Below are 23,964 nucleotides of genomic sequence, written 5' to 3'. Positions count from 1 at the left end.
CACCTGGATTAAAAGAGCAGTGTGAAGGCACACAAGGTGGGACACAGAGCTTCTAAGGCAGCACAGACAGATGATAAGCGGGTGTCAGCCATCAGGGAAGTTGGGGAGAAAGGCAAAAGGCACAGCCCTTCGAGGAGATAAAGCAACACAGTGATCTTGCTAGATTGGGAAGCGTGCAGATGTGTTTATTGAGTGTCTGCCATGTGACAGGCGCTGGAGAGCCCACTGCTGGCAGAACGGCAGAACGCAGCTCCTGCCCTCAGGGCGCTTATGCTCTGGGGAAGGAGGCAGACTGATAACAGATACTGAGTAAATGTACGCCTTGCTGGAGGCTGTCAGGTTGGAGTGAGTGCTCTGGAGAGAAAGCAAGCAAAGTGGTGAGGAGTGCCTGGGGTCCCGGAGGCGTCGCCACGTGTGAGCCGGTGTCCCGGGCAGAGACCTACGGGCAGTGCAGAAGTGAGCCGGGTGGCTGAGCAGAGACAGCCAGTGCAAAGGCCCTGTGGTGGGAGCAGGCTTGGCACGATGGAGGGACAGCAGGAGGCCTTTGTGGTTGGAGTGGATGGTCAAAGTGAGAACTGTAAGGAGGGGAGGGGAGAGCCGCGGGGAGCCGTTGGTGGTCTTATGGACCAGGGGACAGACAGCAGCTTATACTCTGAAAGGGGATGGGACCTACTGGGGAGTTTTGAGCTGAGGGGGAGCCCAGTCTGGCTAACGTCTGAGAAGCTTCATGTGGCCGCCGTGTGGGCACTGGACAGTGGGGGCAAAGGCAGAGAGTCTGTGTTGAACCCGGGGGAGGCGCGGTAGGGGCTGGGACGGTCGTGGTTGCCGGGCCAGGGGGACACGTGGTCAGTGTCCAGTTACATTTTAATGGTGGACGTAAGAGACCCCGAAGATTGTTTGCAGCGCGGCCACCCACCCGGGAAGGGGGCTAACAGTGCGGTTTCCTCTCTCCAGGCCAGCACCTCGCCGACTGCAAGGGTTTCTCTCAGGGACGCCCTGCTGCCAGGCACCATGACCGTGAGGGGGGCCGCCCTGGCCCCGGATCCTGCGTCGCCCACGACCATGGCAGCCTCACCCAGCGTCTCTGTGATCCCCGAGGGCAGCCCCACGGCCATGGAGCAGCCTGTGTTCCTGATGACAACGGCCGCCCAGGCCATCTCGGGCTTCTTCGTCTGGACGGCCCTGCTCATCACCTGCCACCAGGTACCCGGGCCCATCAGGAGCCTTGAGCCAGCGAGCCTCTCGAGTCCAAGAGAGTGTTAGGCCCTGCTCTGCTGCGGTAACGAATAGGCTGAAGCTGGGCTTCCGGCCAGTAGAAGTTCATGCTTGTTCATGGCCCTGTCAGGTGTGGGTTGGGCCCAGTGTGTGGCTCCCACGTCCTGTGGCTTCAGGGCGTCAACCGTCTGACACCTGGGTGTGGCTCTTCAGCCATCTCAGTCCAGAAAGGACACTGCTGCTCACCTTGCGTGGGGCAGAACACGTGTAGGTTACGTGAGACCTCAGGATGGGCGGGGGTGCTGGTCTACTCAGGCACAAGCCGGTGGCAGCCGGAGAGAAGTCAGGTCTCCTGTCCTTCCCCCGTACACAAGGTCCCCAGAGCAGGCTGGTGTGGCCTGAGCTCCGGTGCGGCCGTCTGAGGAAGGAGAAGGTTTGAAGAGGGGAGGCTGAGCCCGTTTGGGTCCCTGTCCGCTCCTTGCCTGCTGTCCTGGGTCCCTGTCCCTCCTTGGATACAATGGCTTCCAAGGCAGTTGGCTCATGGCCAATGGGGACTGTTTTGTTCTCCTCCTCCCGGGCCCAGGACTCGGCGGGGCCGAGTGTGAATTCGCGAGAGCTGGGGCGGGACTCTGGCTGCGGGGACTGAGGAGCGTGGCCAGAGCAGTTGTTGGCATTTGTGTGTGGCTTCTATCCCCTTCCCCCCTGCTTTCTAAAAACTGTGCTTCATTCTTCCAAGTTCCCAGTGAGGCAGGCAGCGCTGCCTCTGTGTAACAGATGGGAAAGTGAGTTGCAGGGTGACGTCATGGCCGCTGTTCAGCCAGAAACCGCTTCCACCTTCCATGGGAGCGAGGGTCCCGTCTGTCCCACGCTGCTGCCCTGAAACCCTGGGGACCGGGCGGCAGGGAGGCCGGGGTGGAGGCAAGGAGATGTAAATATCTGCTCTGTGCCCCTCACCTGAGGTTCCCAAGTCTGGCTGTACATACGGGTCCCCAGGGAGCTTATTACGACTCTAGCCTCCCCGGCCATCCTTGACTCTGATCAGCGCAGCCTTGGGCACGATCTCCCAGCCCCGTGTCGCTGAGGCTGGCCCGGGCACCGCCGAATGCACCCTGCAAGCTTCATGCGCCCTCTGGCTTGATGTTCAGAACAGCCTCATGGGAAGTTTCACCATCGAGGAGGGCACCGAGACTTGGGGTTCAGTAATGGTCACAGAGCTAGCAAGTGGCAGAGCTGGACGGCAGGGCGGAGCAGAAGGGCGGTGGCTGCAGAAGGGCGGTGGCTGCAGCGCTGCTGTGACAGCCGGGCCCCTGGCTGAGCCCACCCCCTTCTGCCCCCAGATCTACATGCACCTGCGCTGCTACAGCCGCCCCAACGAGCAGCGCTACATCGTCCGCATCCTGTTCATCGTGCCCATCTACGCCTTCGACTCCTGGCTCAGCCTTCTCTTCTTCACCAACGACCAGTACTACGTGTACTTCGGCACCGTGCGGGACTGCTACGAGGGTGAGGACTGCGGGCAGGGTGGGTGGGGCGGGCACACACCCCTCCCGAAACCCCTCCCTCCTCGGCTCCCTCCAGCGGGCTGCCCCTCCCTTCTCTACCCACTTTAGGGCTTCCATCCGGGCCCCAGGTGACTGGTGACCCACACGGGTTGCACTTTGCCACCTGGCTCCCACAGCCCCTTCACAGATTAGCTGCAAGCAGGGACCCTGCCCCTGGGGCTCCTTTCTCAGTCCGGCGTCTCTGATAGGGGAAGACGGCCAAGAAGTTGGTCTGTTCATAGATAGAAACCCCAGGTACGAATGGGGTTTAGCTGGGGGCCCTTGGCAGGGCAGCAGCAGGGGTGAGTCTCCCTCCCCAACATGTCTTAATTCTGAGGGCTTGGTCCCGGGAGCAAGCTCTGCTGGGCCACCCAAGAAAGCGACCCTCTGCCTTTCACGGGCCTTGGGCCTCGTGTGTGGTATGGAAACATCACCGGCTCTGGGGCTGAGCTCCAGGCACCGGCCAGGCCCTCGGCTGGGCGCTAGGCTGTGAGGGGGAAGGCCGGCCCCCTCCCTACCTGGCCAGTCACCACAGGTCGGGGCAGCTGTCCGTGGGGCCCAGCGGCAGACACAGGGAGCAGAGACTCAGCACCCTGGGCAGACGGGAGAGCTCGTGCACGGTGCAGGGGAGGAATCCTTACTCTGCGGGCCGGGAGGTGGGGGGAGCTGGGCTGGGGGCCGACCACGGCTGGAAGAGATTATTAGATGAGATGAGATTTTCTTTTTTTACTGTGGATGCATGGAAATACAACGCCACTGGAAAGCGCAGGTTAGAAAACCTCTCAGTGGAGAACGGGTAAAGGAGGGAGAGGCCGGAATCCCCGGACAGGTCATGTGCCCGTGATCCCTGGGCTGGCATAGGCCAGCAGGGGTGGCAGGAGGGGGTCCTTGAGCTCAGGACCCCCACTCCGGTGACCCCTGCCCCTCCTGTCAGAGTCATGCATTTTCCTCTTTCCTCCCATATCTACACTGCTGGCCTCGGGCGGAGTGAGCAGATGCCGGGTTCCTTATGTTGGGCGGGACAGAGGTGACCACGAACAGCCGTCCACTCCCCTGGCTGCGCGAGGGCTTTGCCTCGGGCCCCGGGCTCCTTGTGGATGTGGGAGTGCAGCATGCTCATTCCCACGGAAGCGGAGTCTCTCCTCCTGTCCCGCTCTGAACCCGTGTGTCCCTGACGTCATGTGGGCCACAGGCAGCGCCTTCGGACTTGGCGAGGAAATGCAGGTGCCTCCTGACAGGAGCGCTCTGGGCCCCTCCCGCCCCTCCAGCCGCAGACCTGCCCTCACCTGCCCTTCCAGCCACGCTGCCCCCCAGCCCCCTCCGGCCGGCTGGCAGGTGCTTCCCCAGTGCCTGGAGAGAGATCCTTGGCCTGCATCTTCTCTTTTGTCTCGACTCCAGTGTCTCCTCAGGCCTCCCCTGTCGCTCCTCTCCCAGCGCCCCGCCCTCACGACCTGCCCACGGTTGCAGCTAGGCGTTCAAGTCCGCCACGCGCCCCTGCTTTGCTGTCTCCTCCCCGAGGAGACCTAGCTCTGCCTGTGAGAGCAGGAACGGGCAGAGAGCCGGGGCCGTAGAGCCAGGCACCCGGTAGGTGTTCCCTCAGTCTGAATGTTTCNCTAGGCGTTCAAGTCCGCCACGCGCCCCTGCTTTGCTGTCTCCTCCCCGAGGAGACCTAGCTCTGCCTGTGAGAGCAGGAACGGGCAGAGAGCCCGGGCCGTAGAGCCAGGCACCCGGTAGGTGTTCCCTAGTCTGGATGTTTGGAGCGAATAAGGAACTTGATCAAACACCTGCTGGGTGCCTTGGATTCGCGTGGGGTCGCCCTGAATTCCCAGGCTGGGTTCCCTGGCTGGCTCTGCCAGGTGGGAATGCTGAGGCCGGGTGGGGACCTGCTCTGGGCATAACTGGGGCTCTAATGCCTGATGTCCCCGGAAGCAGCAGAGGCCAGAGATTCCTCTGGGTCCCTGGGGAACTGCAGAGGCTGGTGTTGTGGATCCTTTTCTGATCACGCGCCAGTGTCACACGGGTGCCCGGGAAGGAGCGGCCACGGTCCGCCGGTCCCTTCAGAAGCAGAAGGCTGTTCCCTGCCATGGGGTCCTCTCCTGTGTGGTCATGGGGCAGGGGGGTGTGGTCCTCCTTCTCTGCGGGGCCCAGAAGACTCGGGCACCTGGCAGAAGTGGGGCACGGCCAGAGGAGCCTCTGTACCATCCTCACGCTGTGCCCCAGAGACGGCAGCAGATGGTTGGCTGGGCCCCCCCCCCCCAACTCCAGAAGCCTCTTTGTTCAGGCCTCTCCTGTCCCAGCCTTCCTCCCCGTCCACTTAAAGGTCCTGGTAAGCCGTCTGCCTCCCTGCTGGGCACGTCTCCTAGCAACGCTATTATCCCCTCTCCCACGGAGTTTACAAACAGTGAGGCAGCTGCGGGGAAGTTCACCAGCTTGAGTGTCTGAGTTGGTGGGCTTAGCCCTCAGCCTTGCCCTTCGCTGCACCTCTGCTCAGCATCTGGGACCCCCTCCCCCTGTCCTTTCATCTGCAGGATCGCCTGCAGAGTTGGGGATAGAGTATGTCCCTTAAAATCCGAAAAGAGGCCCCCAGGACCCAGGAAGGGACAGAGGGGGAACGGGAGCAGGGCTCTGCTGGACGACCTCTGTTTCGGAGCCAGGCAGCCCGCACCTCACTGGGTGCCACATAGATACCTGCTTATCTTTTTTTTTTTCTTAATCTTTTTTTTTTAATGTGTATTTATTTTTGAGAGAGAGAGAGAGAGAGAGACAGATTGCAAGTGGGGCAGGGTGGGGGGCAGAGAGAGAGGTAGATGCAGAGTCCAAAGCAGGCTTCAGGCTCTGAGCTGTCAGCACAGAGCCTGAGGCGGGGCTCGAACCCACGAACCGTGAGATCGTGACCTGAGCCAAAGTCGGACGCTTAACCAACTGAGCCACCCAGGTGCCCCCGATTGTCTTTTTAACAAAATTAAGACAACTAAAATTGTACTCATTAAAGTAATAGTGCACAGAGTTGAAAGATAAAGATACAATTGCCCTGACTCTTCCTCACTTCCAAGTTCACTGCTTTTTCAACTCTGTAGACTTTTTTTTCTAGAATGATCTAAAAAATATGCTTATACTATTGTTTCTTGATTTTTCGATTTTAGATAGTGTTACATAGTGACTTCCTATTGTTCAAGGCTTTGATTTAGGTACTTTATACCACACACTGCTCTTTTCTTCATCTTTTCATTGTGACTAGATCACGTTTTTTTTAAGTCTGCATTCAACGTTTGCTTTATTACCTGTCTGTAAATATTGATCAGAGCATAGCCTTGTGGTGTTCCAAGTCAACATGTCCCTGGATAACTTTTTATTTTCCTCTGGTTACTGCTTGCCTTGCTTTTTGGTTTGCTGCGCTGTGGAGCTATCATTAATTCATTCCCAGATGCTTCCGCTGAATAGCAGAGAGAAACCCTCCTCTGTGCAGCCACACCAGTGAATCTGTTAGTTCTGGGTTTCCCTTGCTGGCACCTGCCCCGGGCCTTGCTCTTCTCGCTCAGGTCTGGACTGGCTCCCGTCTGTCCTCTTACCCCTCAGGCACTGCCCTGGGTCTTTCCATCACCATCATCCTGGGAATCCCGCTCCCCTCTCCTCTGCTGAATCGCCCATTCCCTGGGTGCCATTTTCCCCTTGTTTATGATCTGCTCCCGCGTTTTGGTCAGTACATACATTCCCAGAGCTTCTTGGCAAAAAAAAAAAGGTGCCTGAAAGGCCTAAAATCTGGAAACGATCTGTAACTATTTTTACTATATTGTCCTTTTTGGAGTTTGATGGGAATCCTCCCTCTGAATTTTGAAGGCGTGTTTCTACCCCGGGGAAACTTAGCTTTCAGTGTTGTCTGGGGAAAGTGCTAGATTCTGATCCTTAGTGCCTCTATGTGACCTGCTCTTTTAGGTCTTGCTGTTAGGATCTTGCCTTTACCCGCAGTGTTTCAGAATCTCCCGGGCGGTGGGACATTCCTCGTGCGGGGCACCCCGTGGGCCCTCTCCGGGTGGGAACCCCTGTCCTGAGGTTCTGGGAAGTTTCCTCGTATGTTTCTTTGATAACTTTTCCCCTCTGCTTTATCCTCCCTTCCTGGAATTCCTGTTTGTAGGATGTTGCGCTTCTGGATCAAGCCTCAGAATTTCTTTATAATTTTTGAGCTCAGTTTTGTTCTGCTTTGGGGGAGTTGTTTGTTTTTGTTTTGTTTGGGTTTTTAAATTTTTTTTTTAATGTTTTATTTATTTCTAGGAGAGAGAGAGAGAGAGACAGTGTGAGCAGGGGAGGGTCAGAGAGAGAGGGAGTCACAGACTGAAACAGGCCCCAGGCTCTGAGCTGGCAGTCAGCACAGAGCCCGACGTGGGGCTCGAACCCACGAACCGCGAGATCATGACCTAAGCGAAAGTCGGACGCTTAACCGACTAAGCCACCCAGGCGCCCCTTGTTTGGGTTTTTAGTCTTTTACCCTTGAGCTTTTCTATCAAAGGCTTTATTTATTTATTTATTTATTTATTTATTATTTTCTTTAATGTTTATTCACTTTTGAGAGAGAGACAGAGACTGAGTGCCAAGCATGGAACCTGCTTAAGATTCTCTCTCTCTCTCTTTCTCTCTCAAAAAAAAAAGGTAGGGCTTAAGACTGCTGGGCCTCCCATTTGGGTGACAAGATGTGCCCTCTGCCATTTTTATGCGGTGGGGGGGGACGCGGAGGGGACAGAGGGGCAGGCACCAAATGAAGACTTTCTGACTCCGGGCCTGTTTCCCCAGAGAATAAAGTCCTCACTTCCAGCCTGGGCAGGCCGAGTCGAGGGTGCAGATGGGGCAAGGCACCTGGCGTCTCGCCTGTCGCATTCAGGCCCCGCCTACTTTCTGCACATCTCTCTGCTGTCCGGTCCTCTGAGGGCAGGCCCGACTCCACCTGCCCTGAGAGTAAAAGCGCAGCACCTCCATGTGGAGACTTGCGGCCGAGTGTCCCGTTTGCACCCTCGCCTGCAGCCATCACCGCTGCCCGGCGTGGCCAGTGTTAGGGCTTCCCTGGGGTTCTCTTTGGCCCCCTCCCCTCTCAGGGTCGGTGACCACACTGCACCATCCAGAGCTGTGGACAGCATCTCTGGTCGGCTGTGTCCTTGTGCGTGAAGGTTTGTACTCCTCACCCCACCCCCACCTGTTCTCATGTCAGCGACATTTCCTTGGGGCGGGGGGCGGGCAGCACGTAGAACTGAACCCCGCAAATAGATGGCAGTATTGCTTGTCTTCCAAGGGGCGGCTGAATCTCCGAGAAGTAAATGGCGCAGCCAGGGTCCCGTTTCTGCCATCTGCCAAGGGCAGTGATCCCCCTGGCGCTGGGTTGTGCCATCGTGGCAGGGGGCAGAGGAGGGCGGAACGAGTCCCCCTACGTGCAGGTAGTGCTTGTGCTCAGGGCGAGGGGGGCCCCTAATGATGACTGTGAGACCACCCTGGGGAGCTCTGTGATCAGGGGCGCAGAGGGGCCAGAGCTCAGAGGAGGGAGACCCGGCTTCCACTACTGCTTTACACGAGCACTGTTTTCTTTCTTTCTTTTTGAGAGACAGCATGAGCTGGGGAGGAGCAGAGAGAGGGGGGGAAACCAGATCTGAAACAGGCTCCCGGCTCTGAGCTGTCCGCACAGAGTCCGACGCGGAGCTCGAGCTCATGAACCCTCACGAACCGTGAGATCGTGACCTGAGCTGAAGTCGGCTGCTCAATCAACTGAGTCACCCAGGCGCCCTGAGCACTGTTTACTTAAAATGCCGTTTGGGTGGCATTTCAGTTTTGCCACGTTTTTCATTCCTGGCAGCTCATTCTCACCTCCCAGTCACCTGGTGGCTATCCTGGCATCCCCATTTTACACGTGTGGAGGAAAGAATTTGAGTTGGCGAAGAAACTTACCATTACATAGAGAGTAATCGCCAGAGGCCCGCACTCACCCAGGGTCTTTGGTCTCCAGAATTGCCGTGTGTCAGGCTTGGTGGAGGAGTGCAAGATGGCTTTCTCCCGTGGAGAATCGCGAGCTCTGGTTAGGAGAGGAGATTTTAGGTGCCTGCAAAGAAACCTTTAAAGGATGGTGCTTCGATCGCCCCATTTCAGAACTTGGACAGACTTGCTCCCTGGAATCCAGCCCGAGGCGAAACGTCTTCTTAGGCAGAGAGAGTACAGCAGGGATCAACCGAACCCGCCTGAGGGCCGCATATGCAGGCGCCCCAAGGTACTCAAAGGCCAAGGTCAAAGGCAAGAGAATGAAGAAAGGGCATTGAGAGGAAACCAATCAGAAGCATCAGAAACAGTGACCTGGATGGTAGGAGGCAGTGATAAGCAGAATTGGTAGGACAGGAAAGCCACGAGGGGGGAGAGAGCTGCTGTCAGAGCAGCTCAGGGCAGGCTCTCGGCCCACCGGCCCACCGTGGCTGTAGCACGCGGCGTCCATAGTGATCGCTGAACAAGAGGGGAAGCACACTCTGAGGCCCCTATTTCCTGATCACAGAAGGTTCTGTCCCAAGTGGTCAAAACTAAGTTTTCCAGGGGCACCTGGGTGACTCAGTTGGTTGAGCATCCGACTCTTGATTTCGGCTCTGGTCACGAGCCCAGGGTCGTGGGATCGAGCCCCGGGTCAGGCTCCATGCTCAGGTCCTCTCTTTCTCCCTTGGCCCCTCTGTCCCACTTGCATGCTCTCTTTCACGCGCACGCTCTCTCTCTCAAATTGAAAAAAAAAATGTATATTTTTAAGTTTTTACTTATTTGAGAGCAAAAGCATGTGAGCAAGTGGGGAAGGGGCAGAGAGAATCCCCAGCAGGGGCTGTGCTGTCAGCGCAGAGCCCACCTTGGGGCAGCAAGAGAGGCTGGGCCGCAGGGCCGGCTGTAGATGCTGAAGGTGCATGGAGGCGGCCAGCTCGGGACAGCCAGTTGTCCCCGGGGTCACCGAGTTTCCGCACACGGAGCGTGACACACCGGCGGTGTCTAGCGAGCGGTCACTGACAGCTGTGCCCATCTGACCTCATCGGGGAGCTCATGAGGACCCCTGCACCAGGGAGCTGCTGGCAGGGACGGCCGGGGTGCACTTTCTCGGGGGCCCTCTCTGAAGGAGAGCGCTGTGCTGTTGTAGGTGCCCATGCAGGGGTGAGGGGTGGGGGGCACAGGTAGGGGGGTGGGTGAAGAACAGCCTCTTGGACTGTAGCCTCCTGTCCAGGCAGCCATGGGTTAGAGAAGCCACCGGTGAGGAAAGAAGGCTTGGAGTCTCAGGGACAGAAGGGTTTCTTGGAAGTCTTCTATAGTGTCTGCCAAGAGGCTCCCCAGCCTCCGATTGCTTGCTCCTGCTGGCACAGAGCTCACTACCTTTCATCTCTGACGACGGCCTGTTGGTGGTTGTTTCTGATATTAGGCTGAAGGCCTAGGATCTGCCTGCTGTCAGACAGGTGGATCCTTTCTGACCCTCTGGACAAGGTCATGTCCCTTATAGGAAGAGAGTGACCATAATGTCTTTGGTCCTCAAAGAGGACGTCTTGAAGTCCTCTGGGCCTCAAGGCTGTAGTATGATCGTGGTTTCATTTCCCAACTTGGTCCTTTGCACCTGGTTGTGTACCTTTGCCTCCAGTCCATTTAAGATTTGGTACCTAGCGGCAGACGCCTGGCGGCTCAGTCGGTTAAGCCTCTGACTTTGGCGTAGGTCATGATCTCACAGTTTGTGAGTTCGAGCCCTGCGTTGGGCTCTGTGCTGACAGCTCAGAGCCTGGAACCTGCTTCTGATTCTATGTCTCCCTCTCTCTCTGCCCCTCCCCTGCTCGCACTCTGTCTCTCTCTCAAATTAAAAAAAAAAAATGGGAGAAAAAAAAAGATTTGGTATCTAGAATGGAGCAGAAGGTTCCAGGTACCTGATTGTCCAGGGCAGAACAGAGAGAAGGGCCATCCCTTCCCTCATGCTGCATGCTCCGCTCTAAACTGGAGGGCCTGGTCTGTGGGTCCCTTGGTCACTTATGTGTCCACAGGGCCGAGCACAGAGCCTGGCACCGAGCTGCCGTTAGTATTTAGGGAAGCATAGAGCCACTTTGTGTCTCTGGCGCCGCTCCAGGGGCCAGAGCCGGGGCTGCGGTCAGAAGGCAGGACGGGCAACAAGCCTGCTGGCTACGAACTGCACTGCTGACCCCCAGCCCAGCAGTTTTGCTCTTCCCATGCCCAGGGCTGGCATGTCCTCCTGTTTATTCCTGGTGGGGGGAAGGGGCGACCGGGTGGTTAAGTTGTCCACTGCCAACAGCCTTGCTGGGGTCGGGGTAGTGCTTTGCCCGGCTCTATAATTTCCTAGGAGGGGATTGATTTGTGCAGATGGTCAATGGCTGCTGATGTGGGCTGTTTGAGTCACCTCGAGGAGATTTTATCTCATCTCCCTTCTCCGAGAGTGCATTACTGACTCATTAATGATTCTTTAAAGGAAATCGTCAGCGAGTTGGTATTTTACAGACCAGCCGGCCCTAGAGCACTGGTAGAAGGTCAAGAACCTTGAACTGAGAGAGATGGATGAAATTTGATGATTCTGCAGTCGAATGCGGGGCTGGCTGTGGATAGCCGGCTCAGCCATGTCACTGAGGAGGCTGCTGACGTATGTTTGACACAGGAAAGGATGTGAGCTCAGACACCAAGCGCTCCTCTTAGGAGCGGGTTACAGGACAGCCTGGCTTGGGAGGGCGGTTCTGGACAAGAGGGTGATGAGCCTCAGCCCCTGTGGCTTCTCTCAAGGAACGAGCCTGATTGCCTGGGGCCGGTGCAGCTGCACAGCCGTGGAAGGGTGGGCTTGGGGAGGGGGGGCGCAGACGGGGGTGCAGGCCGTGTGCTTGCCCCGCACGCCCGCCTCTCCGAGCTTCACCCCAAGTTAAGGCCCATGTCTGTCAGCTCCTTCTTTCCGTGCTGATTGAGTCTAAGTGCCGGGCCCTCTGGTCGTCGGAGGTAGGCCCCAGTTCCCGCCTACAAGGGCTCCACTGTCTCGGAAGAGGAGTAGGTGGCACACTGTGGGTTGCTCAGTGTGAGCTCAGCCTTACCGGAGGAGTCACTCTTACCCCTTTCCCCACAGCAGCCCCACAGGGAAGGAGCTGCTGTTTTCCTTGGCTTATGGATGAGGAAAGCAAGGCACAGGGCACTTAAGAAACTTGCCTGAGGTCACACAGCTCCTACACGGAGGAACCGCCATCTGTACCCTGTAGTCCGGCTCTGGGGTGCATGGCTGCCCTGCTCCATTATGCTGCCCCCTGAACAGGAAGGGTCAGACGGATGGACAGGGAGACTGCGGTGTGCGGAGTGAGCCTGGCAATGGACAGAGGGCCGCCAGGGGAGAGGTGGCATCTCAGCAGGGTTCGCTCCTGGGAGTTAACAGAGGCATCAGAGCATGCCACCGCGGAGGTGTGCGAGCCCATCGCATGTCTTGGGAACTCCAGGAGTCGTTTTATATCGTATGTGCATACGTATACACACACATACGTATTATACCTACACACACATATGTATGCCCGCATATATGTATACACGTATACGCACACATATTATGTGTATATACACATATATGTGTACACACCCATATATGCATGGATTTATGCACACATACGCATATACACAAAAACACATGTATACACATACATGTGTATAGATATACACATACATACACACATGTATATGTGTATACACACATGCACATATACACATGAATATATGCACATACACACATATGTATATACACTTATACACGTGTATATGTATACATTTACTACGGCTGCATAAATAATCACTCCAAACAGACCAGTGTAAAACAACCATTTCTTTTGTTCATGGACAGTGCAGTTCAGATATTTGGACAGGGCGCAGTGAGGATGGTCTGTCCCTGTGCCTTGCTCTCTGGGTGTCCTCTGGGGGCCCCTCGGCTGGGGTGGGATCTGAAGTCTGGTTCACTCCCGTGTCTGGCAGTTGATGCTGGCATCGGCTGGTCCTCAGTTCCTCCTGCATGAGCCACTCTGGGAAGTCTCTCCCCGTGGGCTGTCTTGGGTTTCTTTGAAGCATGGTGTCCATGTCCAAGGGCAGGCATCTCAGGAGAAGGAACCAGAGGACAGAAGCCCTGATCCCCAGCGTCAGATATCTGGGAGTATCGCTTCTGTAGTTGCCACCGTCCCCCAGATGCAAAGAGAGGGAGGGAGACCCTATCTCCCCCAAGAGGGGTGTCAATGTCCCAGGGTGTGGCCATCTTTGGAAAGTACCGTGGCCACCCTTTAGCTGGACCCAGCTTGGAATGGACATATATATTCTACTTGGCCTTGTATGGTTTTGGACGTTAGCAGCCCAATGTCAGATTTGGCTCAATGCTCACCCTCCTTTAGCCCCAAAGTTCTCGTCACTCAAGAGTGCTTTGGAGCTCAGTGGAGATTTGTGCCCTCCCCACATATCCTGAGCTACTTCCGTGCCAGGCAGGCAGCATCCAGGTCCTCGGCCCCATCAAGGGACACTAGCCTTTGAGAAAGGCAAGCAGATAAACAGTAACAGTGAGCACCACAGAATGCCAGCCCCTTTTCTGNGGCAGGCAGCATCCAGGTCCTCGGCCCCATCAAGGGACACTAGCCTTTGAGAAAGGCAAGCAGATAAACAGTAATGGCGACCCAGTGAGCACCACAGAATGCCAGCCCCTTTTCTAAATACTGTGCATACTCAAACCACCTGGCAAGGGAGGTACCTCTGTTGTCCCCATTTAACAAATGAGGAGACAGGCACAGAGAGGCCCACAGCTAATCAGTGGCCAACCCGTGTTGCAAACCCTCTGCTGTGTGTCTGTGGAGGGACAGTCACAGCACAGTGTGGTAGGTGCTGTGGATCATGTATATAGGGTGCTACCCATCCCAGCTCTTAAGAGGTTAGAGCAACTGAGTATTATGAAGCACCTCAGAAATACTCCTTTCCAAATTGCCGAAGGCCACTGTTTGCCTGTAGCTCTGTCACCAGGCTGGGATGTACTCCAGTTTAGGGTAGCCCCACGTTAGTGCCGAGTGCTGGGTTCTGCTTGGGGGAAGAAGTGGGCCCCTTCCAGGGGCCACGGTCTGGGGAGAGCAGTCAGGGATCACGCTTAGCCACATTGCAGGGCGGGAAGTACCACACAGCGTCTTCAGATCAGCGGTTCCGTGAGTGAGAATGCACCAGCCTCCATGGCAAGGGGCCAGAGACTTCTCAGGGTACCTCACAGGTTTCATGGGGACCAGGAACACAGAGGGAAGGGTACCCCAGGCAGTGGGATCAGGAAGGGCAAAAGCATGGAGAGCCTCATAACCGGCTGGGAAAGAGGGGTATCTGGTTGCTGGGAAGGCTGCATGAGGGGTAGGTGGGGTCAGTTCACTGGAAAAACCTTGACCACCAAGCCAGCGGCTACACTGGGATCCTCAAAGCCTCTGTGCTACAGGGGGACAGCAAGGAGCAGATGAGAAGGAACCCTCTGGCTACAGGGCCACTGCTACCTCCCCCTCCCTTCCTGTCCCCTGACCCCATTTGGACCCTCACTGCTTCGCTGGATGCTCCGGAGTTTCCCACGCTCTCTGCCTAATCCTCCTCCTGGGCCTTTTCCTTCTGGCAGCCTCTGCCGCGTCCCCCCTGCTCCTCTTTGCTCTCCCCATCCGTGTCCCTGGTATGTCCCCACGCTCCTAGCATCCACAGACCAAAGCCATCATCTTGCTGGCCCCGCAGAAATCCTCCAAGCAGGAGACGCTCTAGCATATTGCTAGATTGGTAGCATTGACGACATACTTCTATGCCATCAGTCGCGTTGCTGAGTTGTGTCTTTGTGGTGCTATCGAGCTGCATCCAGAATGAGTCGCCCCAGCCCCCCCAAGACGCCTGTGCTGTGTTCCGTGCACCTCAGAGTTGTTGTTGCCGCGTGCACACCAACATGACACTGCGGGTTGTTGAACAAAGGTGCTCCTGTCTCGATCTTGTTAAAAATTTCTCCTGAGGTCCCTCTAGGGAAAGTTTTATGCTTATCTCCTTGTAGAACTGGGATCCGGAAACACACAAACAAAGGTATCTGAAATTAACAAGCAGTCTTAAAGCCAGTACCTTGAACCCGAGAAACGTGCCCGTGGCTGGCTCCCAGCAGCCCCGTAAGCCCGACATGGTCCTCGCCTCCCGCCGTGTCATCGCCTCCTGCTGCATCCTCGCACAATCCAGAACTCTGTGCTAATCGCCTCCTTGTGTTTCTCTGCGGTGTGACTGGCCGCGTTATANCGCCGTGTCATCGCCTCCTGCTGCATCCTCGCACAATCCAGAACTCTGTGCTAATCGCCTCCTGTGTTTCTCTGCGGTGTGACCGGCCGCGTTACGNTTAGTCTCCCCGGGGATGGGGGTGGGGGTGGCAAGACCCCTGCCAGCCCCTCAAGCATCAAGAGCTGTCACAAGGGGAAATGAAAAAACACAGCCCATCCCTGCTCCCTGCGGCCACCCAAGGTCTGGCCTTTCTTCTCCCCTCTGTGCAGGGGGGGTGGGGGCGGGGGCTGCCTGCAGTGTGGACACACCCACAAATCACCCACCTGGAGGTAGCAGGTTACACTGCTGTTTCCAGCTCTGCCCTCCCTGGGGTGGTCCTAGATTCCCAGTCTCCCCACAGGGCCTGGAGGGAAAGAGTTAAAACTGTCCTGGGGTCGTGGTGGGTGGGGCCTTTCGGAGCCATTGTTTACCAGCCTTTCAGCCGCTGTGACTCACTGCCTTCTTTGATGAGTGCATTNGGAGTGCGATCGGGGGAGGGGCAGAGAGAGGGGGGCAGGGGATCCGAAGCAGACTCTGCACTGACAGCAGCAAGCCCAGTGGGGGGCCCAGACTCACGAGCCATGAGCCAAAGATGGTGCTTAACCAACTGAGCCACCCAGGTGCCCTGGGCTTATCCTTTTAACGCTGCTCCGCCTCTACAGAAGGGGCCTCGTGGTATGGCCTGAGGTTTATTGATTTCAAAAGATTGGTGATTCTGGTGGTTATGTGGGCCCCCCCAGGCTGCCCTGGAATTTACTGAGACACCCGGATGCCCTTCAGCCCTGCGGCGTGGGGCTGGTTACAGTCGTTTACCAGTGAGGTGGCTGCTCAGAGACTAAGTAACCGCTCGCTCTCTCAAGCTTCCCCAGATGGAAGCGAGGCCAGGATTCAGACTCCGATTTGGGACTCCAGACCTTGTGCTTTGGGCTGCTCCCTTTGTTGTGCTCCTGGAGGGTCCCCTCCAGCCCCAGGGAGATCCCCAGCCCGGTATAAACCGGCACGGGGCCAGGAACCAGACGGCGCTGGATGGGGAGGCCTCGAGCCCTGGCCCCTTCCCTGCCTGCTGTCCATCACCGGTGTCTTCCCCCTTGCCTGTGTCTGCGCTCAGCCTCCCAGTCTCCATAGGAGATGCTCGCTCTGCCCGTCCTCCTTGTCTTTCTGGTACAGTCCTTCTGGCCCTGTTTCTGAGGAGCCCTCTCTGCTGGGCCCTCCTGTCCTGTGCTCCTGTGCCCCTCCAGTGGCTGTCCTTCCTTCCTTCGTCCTTCCTTCCTAACATCTGTCTGTCCGCTCGCACAGCTGCATTGCACTGCTGTCCTCCCACAGAATCCCCCTCCCCCTCCAGACAGCAGTTCCCTCGGGGCGGAACGTGGGGCCCCCGGCCCGCCCCCCAGCATCCAGCACAGGCCCAGCTGGCCGGAGGAGGTGCTTGTCACCCGGATTCCCTTGCTCAGCCCCAACTCTTGACCTTCTCCCCGACCAGGCCACCCTGCAGTTCTGCGTGGTGAAGCCACTCATGGCTGTCAGCACTGTGGTCCTGCAGGCCTTCGGCAAGTACCGGGACGGTGACTTTGAGTAAGCAGCGGGTCCCCCTGAGGGGCGTGGGGGGAGGAGCGTGGGCGCAGGAGTGGGTGGGTGATGCCCTGCCTTAGGGAAAGGGGTGGTTGTAGACTGGCTGCCCGCCCGTGACCTGCCTTGGAGGGGAGGCTGAGCACAGCCTCCCTGCACCCCTGAGTTGCAAGGCCCGAGCCTGGCCATGACGGCCGTCACACTTGCCCCCGCCTCCAGCACAGGAGCCAGCCTGCCGCACACATGACCTTCACCGACAGCCTACTGAGTGGTGCCCCAGGGGTGGGTCAGCAAGGAACAGTGACCACCCCCGAGGCAGGGAGCAAGGTCAGAGCCCCGACAGGCCTGTCACGAGTCCCCGGGTAGAAGACTTCTCCTGTGTAGATTTCATTTCGTTTTGGCGGTTAGTGAAAGCGCCGTGTGTCCAGGCCCTGCGCCTGCAGACACTTTGTGTGTACCCCCTGCACCCCACATCACAGCCTCACCAGGGCAGGTAAGCAGACCGAGGCTCAGAGGGGGACATGACTTGGCTCCAGAGAAAAGAGCAGAATTGAACCCTGTGTCACACTGACACCTGTCCCCTGACCATCGGGAGGAACCCCCACCCCTGCGGCTGCTGGCTTCCATGTTGGCGTCCCCACCAGGGGCCCAGGCACCAGGGCTGCAGGCAGGTGGCTTGGACACACCCGCGGGCAAAGCGGAGGCGGCAGAGCTGGCCGGCGCCCTGGGGTGCGCACCCTGGCACACCTCCCCACCCCGCCCCCTGGTGTTTTGGCTGCTTTGATCCCTCTCTCGGTGGCTCGTGGGGTTTGGCATCCTGGAGGGGTAGAGGAGAGAGGGAGGCCCCCACGTCCCTCAGAAAGCTCTGTCCAAGCCAGAGAACTTTCCGTGTTCCCACAGTGTCACCAGCGGCTACCTCTACGTGACCATCATCTACAACATCTCCGTCAGCCTGGCCCTCTACGCCCTCTTCCTCTTCTACTTTGCCACCCGGGACCTGCTCAGCCCCTACAGCCCCGTCCTCAAGTTCTTCATGGTCAAGTCCGTCATCTTCCTCTCCTTCTGGCAAGGTGAGCCTCTTCCCAGCCCCTGTGAGGCCACCTCGTGCTGCCCCGTCCCCTGAAATCTGTCCCCTCTTCCTGCTCTTCGTCCCAGTTCCCGTGCTGTCCCTGGGCGAGCCCAGCCTGGAGCCCAGAGGGTCTCTGTCCACCGGGCACCTCCTGGCTGTGGGGCATCTTCCGTGGGGCCACTTCATGGATGGGGTTCCAGGGAACCCCACATAACCATTGACACCTCAGTGTTGGTAGCCTACAAGGAGCCAGTGGAGGGGGTTCCCAGAGGCCTCAGCTTTGTGTCGGCCTCCCTACCCCACAGGACCAACCACGGACCCCGCTGTCATCCTTTCTGGCGGGAGTGGCATTCGGGAGTGTTCCAGGGAGGAAAGGGGACCGGGGCAGGGGTCCAGTCTAGGGCCACATGCCCGTGCCTCCCCTTCCAGGCATGCTCCTGGCCATCCTAGAGAAGTGTGGGGCCATCCCCAAGATCCACTCGGCCCGCGTGTCCGTGGGCGAGGGCACCGTGGCCGCCGGCTACCAGGACTTCATCATCTGCGTGGAGATGTTCTTCGCGGCGCTGGCCCTGCGGCACGCCTTCACCTACAAGGTCTATGCTGACAAGAGGCTGGACGCACAAGGTATGAGCCAGGGTCCTGGAGACGACTCCCCGCCCCGCCCCAGGGCCCCTCCTGCCCTCCCTAGTGTCTGACGGGTGGTGACCGGTCAGGTGTCTCCTGTTGACTTGTGGGAAAGGGGACACAGAGGTCAGGGCTCTCCCGCCCCCAGCCCCCCACACAAGGTCGCAGGGAAGTCCGGGAAGCCTGGAGCACCTTCTCTTGCAGCAGGCCTGGAGTGTGGAACGCCCCCCCCACCAGATGCTGTAGTGCCGTATCCCTCCCCCCAAGGCCAGGGCAGAGACCCTAGAATAGACAAGTGGCTCAGGGCTCCTCACGTCAAAGGCGGCTTTCCTTCTGTGCTCTAATTCCCTTCTCTCTAAAGTTCTTTTTAACCGGGGTTACTTCTAAGAAACAGACTCAGATGGTAATAGCTCTTAATAGCTTTCTTTTTACACCTGCCCATCTTCCTCTTTGTGAGAAGAGCTTGGCACCCTGTGGCAATGCCAAGGAAAGCCTTTCAGAATCCCGTGTCTGGGCCCGGCGACAGGGGCTGCTTTCCGAGCTCCCCAAGGGCCTGGGGTCAGGGGACCTGCCTCTGGCTGCCACTGGACAGAGGGGGGATGGTGGGGGGAGGATGCGGATGTCTGAAATGACTTCTGCAGGGTCTGGGGAGGGGACGCTCCCGGTCTAACGCGTCCAGCCCGGGGTTGGGCTGCCGCCGGCTCCCTTCCTTGTGGCTGGAGGAGAGAACCCCACTTCCCCAGGCCTAGCGCCCAGGCCTACCACAGGCCCCGGGGACTGGGAGGTGGGGAGGGCTGCTGCGGGGCCCCTCGGCCCCCCTCTCCTTCTTCCTCGCTGAAAAGAGACCCACTGGACGCTTGTGGAGTGTCGCTCAACTCTTAGGCGCCCAACTGTGTTCTCCCCGCACACTTGCTGGCCGAGGCCTGTAGGCACCCCTGCTCGGTGACGGGCATCGTGCTGACCATGCCCCACTGCTGCAGCCTGGGGACCCACCCACTTCCTGCTAGGCAACCCCCCCACTGCAAAGATCTGGCAAACACCCACCCAGGGTTGAGAGCGATGTCCCTTGGACTTGGTCCCGACAGAGCCTGCGCCCATAGGAAAGGCAGCATCGTGCCTGGAGCCGGGGAACACAGCAGAGAACCCTTTCTGGGCCCTTGAGGTGTACAGTGGCCCACACGGTGGCTTCCGAGGCTCTCTGCCCACCCGTGGCTCCCAGACATCCACCCCCGCAAAACAGAGCATGGCCGAAGTACAGCTCCGGCAGAGACGCAGGCCAGCCGTACCAGGGAAAGGCAGGACCCCTCCTCCGCACGGGGCCTGGGCCTGTTGCTGCCCACGCGCCAACCCCTCGGCCCTCCAGTCAGGCTGGGGTCCAGAGCCACCTCTACCATGGGATCTGTACAAGAAAGCACCCCCGCCGGCCCCCCAGCCTCGCCGGCCTCACTTGTGAAGTGCAGTGAGGTCTGTGAAGCACACGGCACAGCCCTAGCCATTCCAGCCAAGACTGAACGGAAGAGGGGGCGGCAGGTCCTGACTTAGATGTGGCGGCTGCTGTGCCCTCCCCCGGAAGCACCAGCCCTGTGGGGGGAATCATCCCTAGGGGACATGCCCTGCCAGGTGCCAGGCTTCTGGGGGCAGCCGGGGCTGCCCGGGTGCTAGGTGGGGCCTGGCAGGGAGGCGGGGAGGGCGTGGGGTTCAGCGTGCTGGCCTCCTCGGTGGCAGGCAGATGGTGTGACTCAGCTGTCTCTTGTCTTCTCTATTTCTCTGGCTTCTCTCCCCCTCCCCGTCCCCCCTCCGCCCTGCTTTTGCCCCCGGGTTTGGCCGCGGGCAGTACCGACATACGGCCCTTACGGTAGGTTCTGCTCTCGGTCTACGCGTCTTGTCCTGCACGTCAGTCCTGGTCACTGTCACCGGCATGCCTCTCCCCGTTAGCCCCTTCTCTGTGTCCCTGTCTCCCCGCACAGGCACCCCCAGGCGGCAGAGCTCAGAGCACCTGCCTGCCAAGGGCTGCCCTCCGTAGAGCTCACTTGCTTCCACCCTGGTCTCTCTTTGTTCTGGAATATGCCATGCTGGGTTCCGGGGGCATAACGCTTGTTAATGGGAAATCTGTGGCCAAGAACTTGAAGGTGGAAAGAGCATGCCAAATTCTAATTGGAAGACCTGGGCTTATCTCTTACCTCGACATTTTGTGGCCTGGGCCAGTTCTGCCCCCTTCACCCATGGGGACAGTTCATGAGAGAGGGAGTTAGGAGGAAGCACATCCGGGTCCAGGCTACTGGCTTCCACCCTCTCGGAGGGGAGCCTGCGAGGACTTACGAGTCAGCCCGTCTGTGGGCCTGAGGCCCCTGGCGGCCTGTCCTGACAGAGCTGCTCAGGGCAGACACTGGTGGCCTTCCCAGAGTGAGGGGGCCCCCTGAGGGGGTCCCCAACACTCCGGCCTCCCTGGGACATGCCTGCAGGCTGCCATTCTCCACTCTGGGTCCTTTCCCGGTGGCCAGACTCACTGGCGCCCCCAGTGGCTGCTTACCTTGGCACCCACTCTGTGCCCTGGCCAGAGGGGCCCTTTCTTTTTGCCTGTGCCATCTCATGTTGGGGCGGGGGGACGTTCTCCGGTGCAGGAGGAGGAGGTTGGGCGACCCAGCCTTGGGGTGGGAGGCAGCCCCAGGACCAGGGGCCTCCTGCCACCCCAGCCCCTCGGCCCTCACCCCTGCACCTGGGCTCCTGCCCCCGCAGGCCGCTGCGCCCCCATGAAGAGCATCTCCAGCAGCCTCAAGGAGACCATGAACCCGCACGACATCGTGCAGGACGCCATCCACAACTTCTCGCCCGCCTACCAGCAGTACACACAGCAGTCCACCCTGGAGCCCGGGCCCGCCTGGCGCGGTGGTGCCCACGGCCTCTCTCGCTCCCACAGCCTCAGCGGCGCCCGCGACAACGAGAAGACTCTCCTGCTTAGCTCTGACGACGAGTTCTAGGTGCGGCCGCTGGCGGGGAGGATGGGCGCCGGGGCCCGCGGTCCTCCGCACGGGCCGGGAGGCAGGCGGGCACAGCGTTGGCAGCGTGCCCATTAATTTATTGGACCAGAGATACTCACATATCGCTTCCGAAAGAACAGCCAGGAGCTCTCTGCCCAGGGGACAGCCCAGGCTCGCGCCCAGCCTTCAGGAATATTTATACAGGGCCACCCCTGCGCTGCTGGGCGAGGGACGGAGGAGGCCGGGAGCGACTCCCGTGCCTCTGTGGCTCGTCCCGCGGCAGTGGCGGCGGCACATTGGGACCAGCTGTGGCCATGGTGGACCAGCGGCCGCAGCCCTCTCAGCCCCGACGTGGGTCACCCGCTCCCCCGTGAGACTTCCAGCCCTGCCGCCCACACCGTGCAATACTCTGACTGGGGCTCCTGCCTGCCTGCTCCCTCCCTTGTGCCCCCCCCACCCCCGTCCTTGCTAGATTAGCCTCACCTCGGGCAGGAGGGGGAGGTCGGAGCCCCGCTACTCCCCGGGGCCCCTCCTGACCCAGGGCCTGCCTGGCATGCTGCAAGGACCAGAGCCACGTGTCCCCCGGTGGAAGGGTGCTCAGGCGCACTGGGCCCCTCTTCTGTTGACTAGACGTCTCCCAGCAGGGGTCTCCGGGCCCCTGGGTGTCCTCTGCGCGGCTGCCCCTCCTGCCTGCCTCGTCCCCCTTCCTCCCGGCTTGCCAAGGGCAGCCAGCAGCCCCACTGCCCTAGCCCTTGGGGTCTGTCTGCTTGAGAGCATTTGGGGCAGGGCCCTGGCTTCCCGGCGGCTCCCAGCCCTCCCTCCTGCCGGGGCTGAGCAGTGAGACCCTCCGCGGGCCCTGGGCTCTCCCTAGGGCTTCTCTTCCCCGCCTCAGGGGAAGGGTCTGAGTTTCCACATCTCAGACCAGCTTCTGGAGGAACGCGGCCCCGTGGGAGGGAGGACGGAAGGATGGGGCACGCGGCAGCGAGCTGGGAGGTGGGCGTGGCGACCCCAGCCTCCTCTCCCTGGCGCCGCGTCCACACAGGGCCTGGTGTCCTGCCTCGGCTGGCCCCTCGGCCCATCTCTTCTGTGCCTTAGTCACATATGAAAGCTCCCCCTTCCTAGGCCCTCAGTCTGTCTGGCCGCAGGCAGCCGCTGGGGGCGCCCTATCAAGCTGCTGGCGCTCAGGATCCTGCAGTGCTGGGCCAAGCACCCTCGGACAGGCCTTAGGGGTGGCCGGGATCACCGGTCCCCTCCCCTCGCTCACCTCCACACCCATATACCTGGAGCCTCCTAGGGCCGGGCCCCCCCACCCCCCAGGCAGTCAGGGCTTACGCCGGCCACTGTCACCCGGCCACTGTCGTAGGCAGGGCCTCGTGACATAACGGTGTATGTTCAAACAGGTGGAGCCTTCTGGGGTCTGAAACCTGGATGGCGCCGGGGTTTGGGCCGCAACAGCCTGGAGAAGGTGTCAGGGTGAAGAGGGGCCCTGCCCTGTGGCACCAGAAGTTCACCAAGGAGTCTCTTCCTTTTGGTTCATTACTGGAATGAACTGTGCCAAGGGTCTGCTGGGGGAGGGCGGGGGGCGGGTTCCACGCCAGCCATCTCCCCAGGCTTCCTTTGGCCTTTGTGACCAAGCCAGCGCCTCCGGGTCCCAGAGGCCTGTGTGCAGGCTCCTGGAGGCCAGCTCTCCGGCCCTGGCCGGCCGGTACGAAACTGCCCCGGAAGGAGCAAGTGGGAGCGGCCATCTGAGGAGACCCTCTGTCCCCGCGCCCACCTCCGCTTTCACGAAGCTGTTTCTTTGACTCTCCTTTCGGGGCCAACATGTGCCGCCGACCCCCTGCCCCCTTGGTCTCTGCCCGCCCTGGCACTGGCCGCCTGGCGTGGTCTGGGGGGACACGGAGGGGGCCTCAGTGGCAAGGAAGTTAGTGGCCCAGGAGATGAGGGCCCAGGAATGTGTGCCCGCCCACTCCACCCCTCCTTCCTAGGATGCGTAACCTACCTGTTTTTTTTTTGTTGTTGTTGTTTTTTAATTTCCCCCCCCGGTAGAGTAGCTCTTTGTACATAAAAGATACTTGAAAAATTAATTGTATGATGTATGAGAGGACAGAGTCCCCTAGTTTTGTATCTCGTGTGTGACTGCCATGAGTTCCACCAGAAAGCCGCTCTATTTTGGTCTCTGACATTTTAAATGCGTGACAGAAGTGAGCAAATAAAGTGAGAAATCTATATATGAGATAATATAGATTGTATTGAAATCTCTTCTGCCTGTGGGTGAGATTTCTTTCCTTCCTCTTCCCGGCCTCCCGTGTGCGCGCCTGGGGGTGGGCTGAGTGGCCGTGGGCAGGGGTGTCCTAGGAAACGGGGTGACGTCTAGCTCACGGGGGAAAGCACATCGCCGGAGGCTGACATTGGGGTCCAGGCTCCCACTGGACACAGCGTCTCCATCTCCTCCAGCCAGTGGGACAGGGTGGCAGCTCTGGTCACAGGGTCCCACCCTTCCCTCCCCACAGGGCTGGTGTGTGCAGAAGCTCCCCCTTCTGTCAGCCAGCAAAGCGGGGGGCCGGCAAAGGGCAGCCCCATTCCTGCAGGTTCCCCTGGGGGATTTTGGAGAGATTTCCGGGGCACCTACTCTTTCCAGGTATCTTCCTACCTCCCTGAGCCCACCCTCCACCATGGGACCCTAGGG

At 59.1% G+C, this 23,964-nt stretch overlaps 2 protein-coding genes across 2 annotated transcripts in view; one reads left to right on the top strand and one right to left on the bottom strand.

The window, feature by feature from the left end:
• The first annotated feature begins 958 nt into the window (after positions 1-958).
• TMEM184B (transmembrane protein 184B) lies at positions 959-23,537 on the top strand. The gene is made up of 8 exons (XM_077761986.1): positions 959-1,203; positions 2,553-2,736; positions 7,841-7,912; positions 16,493-16,613; positions 17,508-17,677; positions 18,106-18,300; positions 20,135-20,155; positions 21,037-23,537. The coding sequence occupies exons 1-8, from the start codon at positions 1,012-1,014 to the stop codon at positions 21,276-21,278; spliced, it is 1,197 nt and encodes a 398-aa protein (XP_077618112.1). The 5' UTR covers positions 959-1,011; the 3' UTR covers positions 21,279-23,537.
• The window catches only part of MAFF (MAF bZIP transcription factor F), a 4,906-nt gene continuing 3,346 nt past the window's right edge, over positions 22,405-23,964 (bottom strand). Inside the window, exons 3-4 of the mRNA XM_077761985.1 lie at positions 23,053-23,163; positions 22,405-22,475 (exon numbers count right to left, since the gene is read on the bottom strand). Of these exons, the coding sequence (XP_077618111.1) occupies positions 22,405-22,475; positions 23,053-23,163 (182 nt within the window). The remainder of the gene's footprint in view (positions 22,476-23,052; positions 23,164-23,964) is intronic.

This window comes from Crocuta crocuta, unplaced genomic scaffold (assembly GCF_008692635.1).
Source record: "Crocuta crocuta isolate KB4526 unplaced genomic scaffold, BGI_CrCroc_1.0 scaffold193, whole genome shotgun sequence".
Classification (NCBI taxonomy): domain Eukaryota; kingdom Metazoa; phylum Chordata; class Mammalia; order Carnivora; family Hyaenidae; genus Crocuta; species Crocuta crocuta.
This window is presented reverse-complemented; position numbering and strand designations above follow the sequence as displayed.

What these genes read in the sequence shown, in the direction of transcription:
- TMEM184B (XM_077761986.1), top strand. Translation starts at nt 1,012, where the DNA reads ATGACCGTGAGGGGGGCCGCCCTGGCCCCGGATCCTGCGTCGCCCACG. An exon ending in CTTCCTCTCCTTCTGGCAAG is followed by an intron (nt 17,678 to 18,105) that starts GTGAGCCTCTTC and finishes CTCCCCTTCCAG; the next exon opens with GCATGCTCCTGGCCATCCTA. An exon ending in ACCGACATACGGCCCTTACG is followed by an intron (nt 20,156 to 21,036) that starts GTAGGTTCTGCT and finishes CTGCCCCCGCAG; the next exon opens with GCCGCTGCGCCCCCATGAAG.